An 8912-nucleotide genomic window follows, 5' to 3' on the forward strand; every position below is an offset into this window, starting at 1 on the left:
CACTGAGAGGTTTCTGAAATGCATTTTTCTAAATAAACCGCTTCACAGCCAGTCTGGTTTCTTTTTTGCTCTTACTTTTATGTTCCACACCAGATGTCACATTGCTTTCATCTTATTGTCTGATGTGCTGGCAGGGTCCTCAGCGCCGACAGGTATCGACTAAGACTTTGGTCTTTAGAGAGTAGTAGGACCAGAATGCAAAGTTGATTGAAATTGGGTTCCAAGAATAGATTTGTCTATGTGCCCATGCTTGTGCATGTGTACGTACCTACACACCCGTGTCATATCGGTGCACAATATACACTGCCACCACAAGGTGGTGTAACTGAGCCAGATGTTCCCAGTGAGGGTCTTACCATATCTTTCATCATTTTGTATACGGTATATATCTGTATATATCTAGAAGATCATCTTGCAATGGGATTACACCTGCTGTGAAGCCTGCAACTTAAACCATGGGTGTAAAGTGGGGGGGCCGGCCCCCTTGCTCGGATCACGCCCATTTTCGTACTTGACCTTCACCTTGATGTCAACGACAGACCTGTAAAGTTTTGTGACTGCATCTTGCACAGTTTTGATGCTAACGCTAACCAAATTTGTCCACAGACAAATACGGCAGTGTAGGGCTGCCACAGTGGGAGGAGGGGGGGGGGGGATCTGCTCAGTATCTCGTTATAACAAGAAGTTACTTGTCGTTATATCGAGATCTTTCTTGTTAAAACAATATATTTTCATGTTATATCTTTTCTCGTTATGACATACCAGCTTATCTCATAACGAGAAACCTTTCTCATTATTCAGGGATGCAAACTAGTAACCTTTTTTACCCTCAGCTTGTGATGCGGGGGCAGCACTTCCTTGCTCCACCTGCAGGCCATCAGCTCTTCCCTGCTCCACTCTCAGGCCCTCAGCTTGTGATGCAGGGCCAGCCCTTTCTTGCTCCACCCTCAAGCCCTCAGCTCTTCCTTGCTCCACCCTCAGGCCCTCAGCTTTTCCTTGCTCCACCCTCAGGCCCTCAGCTCTTCCCTGCTCCACCCTCAGGTCCTCAGCGTGTGAGGCAGAGGCAGCTCTTCCCTGCTCCACCCTCAGGCCCTGCTCCTGATCCAGTCCGCCGCAAACTGACACGCAAAGTACTGCACACCACGTGCAAGAAATGCGGGCAGTACAGGATAGAGGCGACTGGACACAGCCAATATAAGGAACTATACTGCCCCTCTGTAGAGTCTGTACCAAAGGAGCAGTGGTTGGAGAACATTAAAAAAAAACGACAGTAAATAATATGGACGAAGCCTAACGTTGTTTTTTGGACTCCCGTTTGGAAGCCTAGTAGCCTATGGCCATCTTGGGGAACTTGTGCAGCTCATATGAGACGGGGGGTTTCCCAGAGCCACAGCTCCACCTGCTATTGGTCCGTCCTCGTCAAGCTGCGCAATCACTGGCCAGGCGACCTGTCAATCACTCCCAAAACAGTCTTTTCTATTGTCTGTTTTACTCTAAACAATTGAGTTATATAGAAATTCACCCCTGTACAGTTGTTATGAAAGCTGAAATTATCTATATAGGCCAAAGCTGTGGTTTTGCCCAGGCTGGTAACATGCTTAATCCTGTTACAAAGTGGGACATTTTAACATGGGGGTGAACGGGAACGGCTCCTTTTTGGGTCCAGCCTCAAGTGGCCATTCGAGGAAGCAGGGCTTGAAACTTGTGTTTATAGACCCTTCTCATGGGGGCCATTTTGTGTCGAAAAGGCAGAATAAACACAGGTGCAAGCAAAACACTAATGAGGGTTTCCAAATTCCAATCATGGAAGTTGGAAACCCTCATTAGTGTTTAGCTTGCACCTGTGTTTCCCCTGCCTTTTCGACACAAAATGGCCCCCGTGAGAAGGGTCCATTAGAGGTAGACCCTACCTCTAACTGGCCTACACTTATTGGTTGGTCTTTATATATATATATATACATATATTTTTATGTGTGTTTATTTTCATTCTCTCAGAAATAAGATCTGATGATAAATGCTGTGGTTGACCACTAAAGCTTTATTTTTCATTGGTAAGGTGCTTTTTCAAAGTTTGTATTATTTTACAAGTGTTCTGCAGACAATGACAATAACAGTGTTAAATAAATGTTCATACCCTCATGAGGTGTTAGGCTGTTTTTGGCTAGGTAGGTTTGGTCGCATTGTTATAAATGTGCTTTAAAATGCCATAAATCCTATGAAACTTGGCTGGGGGGGTTGGTGCTTATATCAAGGATCTGAACACTTGAGTACCTACAGTCATTTCTGGCCCCGGGAAAATACAAATTGCACCATTCTGGCGTTAGTGTCCAAAAATGGCTGTCATTTTCCCATTAAAAAGGCCACAGGAGTGAACATGGGCAATACAGAATTGTTTTCTCTTTCCTCTCTTTTTTCCTCTTTTTCTTCTTCCCCCTTCTTCCCCCTCTTCTCCTTTCTTCCCCCCCTGGGCATACTATTGTGCCCCAGCTTTGGCGGAGGAGGTAGACTAATCAAAAGGTTGGTGGTTCGATCCCCGGCTCCTCCAGTCCGCATGTCGAAGTGTCCTTGGGCAAGACACTGAACCCCGAATTGCTCCCGATGGCCGTGCCAGCACCCTGCGTGGCAGCTGGCCACCCTCGGTGTGTGAATGGGTGAATGAAGGCACATTGTAAAGCGCTTTGGATAAAAGCGCTATATAAATGCAGTCCATTTACCATTTACCATTTAAGAGAGAACACTTGACCATGACATACAGGTCAGACATAAAACCACTCAGAAATCCTCCCTATTTTGGGATGAAGGCTTATGAAAACATCCAACACAGCACCCAGCAAAAAATAAAATTTTATTAAAACCCAGTTCCTCTGAGTACCCACTTACTGTAGTTATATAGCTGCACCTATTCATCCTGCTAGCACCATTTCCAAACTCCCAACATTCAGACAGCAAAGAAATTTAAGGAAGTGCTGTTACAGAGCCTTTTAGCTTGATCCAATAATTTAGAGCTAGCTTTGCACGTGCGCGCCACTGAGTCTTACATGGTTACAAAGCTCTTCAGTCTTCACTTGGGAAGTTGTTCTTCAAAGTAGAAGCTTTCACTGAGGCTCGAACCTGTGACCTCAAAACTGACTGTGGCTCAAACCCACGACCAACTCTCTGAGCTACTGGGTCAGACTTCTCTTTCAAAGTTGCAAACCCTCATTAGTGTTTTGCCTGCACCTGCACTGGTTATTTATCTGCCAACGTGCTATGAAGAGAAGACACTTACCAGCTGCAGCCTCAATTGACCTGTGTTTGTGGGTGGTAAGTTCTCAGCATGAGCCAGGATCAATACAACAGTGCAACACAAAATAACAATCAGCTTTGACTTTATTGGCTTTTTGTATTCATTGTACATATTTTTTTAATTGGATTGTTAACAATAGCTTACATTGCACACTGCTTGGTAGGCTGCAGCTAAGTTTCAAAAAACAACCCTATACCTGTAGACAGCTAGCCCCAAAGTGACCCTAACTACTGTACTTTGTGTATATATAATATATACACAATAGGCAATAGGGGGGAACGGCTGTTCAAAACGCTCAGCAAAACAGCCATTCCCCCCTATTGCCTATTGGAACGCTATGTGACCCTAATACTGCACGAGTGTATATATTATATATACACAAAGTACAGTAGTTAGGGTCACTTTGGGGCTAGTAGACAGCATACACCCTCCACGTCAGGACTGCATAATTAGCCAAGCACTTTGGCACATCTTTCACAGAAAGAATAAAGTGACATTATACTCATGAGAAAGATGGTTTACTCGAACATAGCAGGTGGAGATCTGGTGACAACACATTGATGATCAGACCCATGTGAATATACATCTTCACATTTCAACGACATGCTTCCTATTAGTTTTCTCTTTCCAAACTACCAAGAGCATCATAACATCTTAATGGTTTAAATCCCCCCCCCCCCTTAGGCAATGGTGCTCAAAGGTGGTCATAAATAGAATTTTCCTGTTACCTATGTCAAATACACTTTCTAATTGTAATGTTTTATGTCAGTATATCTTTTCACGTATGCTATACCATCATCTTAAAAAAAAAGTGGGATGTCTTTCTTGACATTATCTCTTTCCCTCTTGGCTAGGGAGAATTACAATTTGAAAGTACGACACAAATACGAATTTAAAGGTCTGTACTGTATGTGGTCTACTCTTATTTACATCCTTCTTGCCGCTGCAGCAATGACACAGTTTCCCAAAGGAGATCATTGCAGATTCATCTTCTTGGTACCAAGATCCTTTTGGGAAACTGGGCTGGATCACTGGAAGCGGAACATACAGTAGCAACATAATCAGTGCTCTGATGCCACATCGTGATAAATACTTGCATTCCAAGATTGAGACCCATCCATGCCAATCACAGTATAGCATCAGACATCTTCCTAACCTTTGTACATAACAATACAGCCTTTGTGAGAATCAATCAGATTTAACCTTTAATCGGTTTTGATTTGACTGTTCATATGTACGACAAAAGTCATATGAGCTAAGTGCACAGATTTCACTGTCCCAGGCCCAGTTTACACCAAAGATTCGCAACCAGACAAAACCTTTGCAGGCAAAAGTGGCAGCAGTGTAAACTGGCCCATCTCATCTTGACTCCAGCCTGCTGATGGCGTCGCCAGCAATTCAGCGTGTCAATTTGCAGGGGCTGGTTCTAGTTGCAAGCAGTTGCAAGTTTCAACTAGTCTCGTTGTGAATCATTGGTACAAACTGGGCTTAATTCTAACTGAATTAGCTTACTTGGAGAATTTGCAAGATGAGGGACCTGTTGTTGCAAGAATTTGTGCATTTTGAGGTTTGTCACAAGGTAGAATTAAAAGGCAAAACGCAATTCATCTAATGAACAGTTCTCTCAGACAATAACTTTCCTTGCCCAATTCTCCGTATTCTTGAAGCTATAATCTCTTTAGTGCTTTGCATTTAAGGCTGCCTTACATACCATTTTGCTTCCTCTTGTGGGTCATAGCGTTACAGCCATGTACAGTCATGTAACGCTATACAGTCATGTAACGAGCCACCTTGTGGCTCATGATGGGTCAGAAGCAGCAAGCTGTTCAGAAACGGTTTAAATTAAATCAGGAAAGAGGCAAGAGGCAGTCGATGAATCTATTGGTTTTACAAAATATGTTGATCTGTTTCTTTAGTGGTTACATGGTGAAAATACCATCTGTTCGTACAAAATATGACACCTGGTTCAGCAGAGATTTCCACTGAAAAAATTGTTTCCTCTGGCTTTTAAAGCATGAAACGACGGCAAGTGCCTCTGATTGAGCACCATAACACAACACATACGTTCTCAAACAATTAACACGGCTCGTTAGCAAAAGGCTCACTTCACATGCTTGAAAATGAATTGTATTCACTAATCAAAGTGGTTTCCCCCCACCTTGATGTTACACAGGTAGTAGTATAAATAAACAGACTGCCATCTACTGGACACACAATATGACTGCAATACAGTAGATGATTTTCTACTACCTGGTTAATGAAAGAAACAACATAAATCAGAAGAGAAAACCTAACCGCTACATAACATTCAATTTCCCACCACAGGACAGTTTAGTAATGCACAGAAAAGTGGAATTTGCCAAACTGACAACATGCCAAAATGTATTTCTGTTCGAGCTGATAATTGCATTGATGAGCATTGGAATAACATACATACACAGTGAGTGAATTACAAACGATTAGTCTACCCTGTCTATTAGTTATTTGCACATGTAAAAATGATCAACGGAAAGAACAGGAAAAAAATCGTATTGAACTGAATTGCATTTGTGTTGCATCAATAATGAATATTGGTTTATGAAGATGAAGTAGAGAAGGTTTCACAGTAGTACGGTCAAAGACCACGCACGTTTAGCCAGCCTTGCACAGCTAGCTAGGGGTTTGGCACAGATGATCATACTGGACTCACTATCTGTGTTATTTTTGCATGATCTGGATGGTTGTCCGGTAATGTAATGTAACATACTGTTAGTGTATAATCGTATCAGCCGATCTGGGTTTTGAAAAGCAGAATCGGAGCCAGTCTTTTTTTCTTTCTTCTTCTTAGTTAAAGTATACACACGCACACCTCTTTTCCAGGTGCGGAGTCAAAAAAGTTACTTCATGAGATTTATTTTACATTAAAAATGACAACGTTTCGAGCCCTCACAGGCTCTTCGTCAGGTCAGGTTTGCCTGACCTGATGAAGAGCCTGTGAGGCCTCGAAACGTCATTTCTAATGTAAAATAAATCAGAAAAATATTGTGAGCTACCAACAGTGTCGCGAGTCCTCCTGAATCTCATGAAGTCACTTGGAAGTGCCACTGAAAAGCATATCCTGTTTTGTACTAACTAGCCTGGCCCAGCTAGACCTCCCATCCAGTTTGGTCAAACAGGCTTGTTGGGACCAGGTTGGTTTTGTACATGTATTTGTACAATCTGTATGGGACGATATTGACACGAGTAGGTGCTGTGTCATTGCTCCTGTGCGTTCCCTCCTCTCTCCACCAGTCCAAATGGAGAACGACATGGCATGTAGGAGTGAATGGCAGACTGTCCCACTGTGAACGTTCAGAGGAATCTCCTGGGGGAACTCAGATGCATACACTCCTCTTTGTGCTTTTAAATTATTTATATATGGAATGTCTTTGCATGTGGGTGTGTGTATGTGTATGTGTGTGTGTATGTGTGTGTGTGTGTGTGTGTGTGTGTGTGTGTGTGTGTGTGTGTGTGTGTGTGCGTGTATGTGTGTGTGTGTGTGTGTGTGTGTGTGTGTGTGTGTGTGTGTGCGTGTGTGTGTACAGTATGTGTGTGTGCGTGTGTGTGTGTGCGTGTGTGTGTGTGTGTGTGTGTGTGTGCGCGTGTGTGTGTGTGCGTGCGTGTGTGCGTGCGTGCGTGCGTGCGCACACACGCTTTAGTCAGTGCACTTGCAAACATGTCATAATGAAATGTGTTTTTCTTTTGCTCTGGTTATTTCCTCCTATCAGGTCTTCTGTTTTTGAGCAACCTGCTCCCATCCCTGAAAGTGAGGCTGCATGTTGTTCTGTGTGAAGCATCCTCGTCTCTTCTCATTCCGTACAGTGTGGACGGAGTTCCTCATCATTCTCCACAGTGGGGGACAAAAATGTTCCTTGGAAGTTTCTGCTGAACTTCCCTCTCTCTTCTGAGTGCCTGTATAGATGTTCCCTCAGAGCTTCTACCCCGAGTGATTCTTGTGTCTTGGGTTTTCCTGTACTGCTTGTGTTCTTCCTGATTGGTGACTGCAGGCTGAAGTGGACACATCTCTTACAAGGTAAAAGGTAAGGTAAATCAAGTGCTTCCAATGTGGCGGTTCCCCCTCCCCCCCTCAGTCCCCCCCCCCCCTCCCTCTGATTTTCACAACACATTCAGCTACTGGACAAGGTAGTCGTAGTTATCTTAAAGGTAGTTGTAGTTACATATTGTCGTTGAGTCAAAGAAAGCTCCATCCATTGATGGTATATAGTGTTGGGAGGACACCATGCCTCACTGTCTGGAGAAGTGTCTTCTAACCTCAATCAATCACCTCCTACATCATCGATCGATCACGGCGAATCAGGAAACCACGAGGCAGAGGGTCGCGCCTGACTGCAGTGTAGGCGAGAGCTGGACCGCAGCGTGTGGCGGGGTTCCCTCAGCTGGTCTCCAGGGGCTGCGGGTCGTCCTGGTCGGTGACATGGGGAAGTGGTTCTGTCCAGTAGGTGAAATGGCTGAAGTCAGCTCCCTCACCCCGGATTAGGAGCGGGAAGACATGGTCCACCACCTCGCACAGGCCCCCATAACTGACAGGGACACATGCATACACACAGTATTATATAGAATCCAGGCAATTGGACATCAGTGACATACAGTCATACATTACGTGCATCAAAATGTGGAGAGAGAAACCCAACGTATGGCTTACGAGGAGATGTTGGTCTTGGCGTGTTCCTGTATCACCTCCCCCTTTGGATTGACAGTGAATATTCTGTTGAGAGGAACTCCCACCTCCTTATATGAATACACATCCTGGATACACACAGACACACGCACACACACACACAACAGCAACAGCCAGTGTTATTGAAACCTGATTTAAGAACATACACACAATCATCGTTGCAGTCACCATCAACGTTGAAAATAATGACTGATACATACTTGAGTGACAAAAATAACATCAAGACCAAAATCTCAGATCACTATTTAGTGCATTCTCCTGTTCTTCTGTTACAATCACTTATACCATGACGCATACATTGATCCCCCCCCCCCCCCCCCCCACCTTCTTTCACATAATTATTTTTTGGCAGCTGGAATGAATCACAGGCGATGTGTGTGTGTGTGTGTGTGTGTGTGTGTGTGTGCATGTGCGTGTGTGTGTGTGTGTGTGTGTGTGTGTGTGTGTGTGTGTGTGTCTCACCGTAGCCCTGTTGCCAAAGGCGGCGTAGAAGGGTTCAGTGTTTGGGTAGAACAGGTGCTTGATGTCCGACAGACACTCGATCTTAAACTTCTCTGGTTTCTTCTCAATCACCTCCCTACACAGCAAGGAGGCACATTTTCTATCATCGTATAGATACACTATTATGTTTGTATGCACAGTATATACCGCTATGTGTGTGTATGGATACATAAGGTTTTAAGCTTACAATGTTAACATTCTTATTATCACACCAAATATTACCCTAATTATATAGATATCTGACCACGAGCCCGGCCGGGCTCCGGTTCGGCCAGAGGATCTAACCTCTATTGTCTATTGATATGTAATGTATTCATTATTCTGTTTCATTGTTTCTTGATGCTTTGGCAATATTGTTGTCATGACATGCGTGCCACAATTGAATGGAAGTGAGAGAGAGAGACCTGT

The 8912-nt window shown here is 44.0% G+C and overlaps 1 protein-coding gene across 1 annotated transcript in view; it reads right to left on the reverse strand.

The window, feature by feature from the left end:
• Window positions 1-7575: 7575 nt before the first annotated feature.
• lpin1a (lipin 1a) overlaps window positions 7576-8912 on the reverse strand; it is an 18352-nt gene continuing 17015 nt past the window's right edge. Inside the window, 3 exon segments of the mRNA XM_083650613.1 lie at window positions 7576-7845; window positions 7968-8071; window positions 8466-8580. Of these exon segments, the coding sequence (XP_083506739.1) occupies window positions 7698-7845; window positions 7968-8071; window positions 8466-8580 (367 nt within the window). The 3' untranslated portion in view covers window positions 7576-7697.

The sequence above is a fragment of the Poromitra crassiceps genome (genome assembly GCF_964638095.1).
Source record: "Poromitra crassiceps genome assembly, chromosome: 14".
NCBI classification, from domain to species: domain Eukaryota; kingdom Metazoa; phylum Chordata; class Actinopteri; order Beryciformes; family Melamphaidae; genus Poromitra; species Poromitra crassiceps.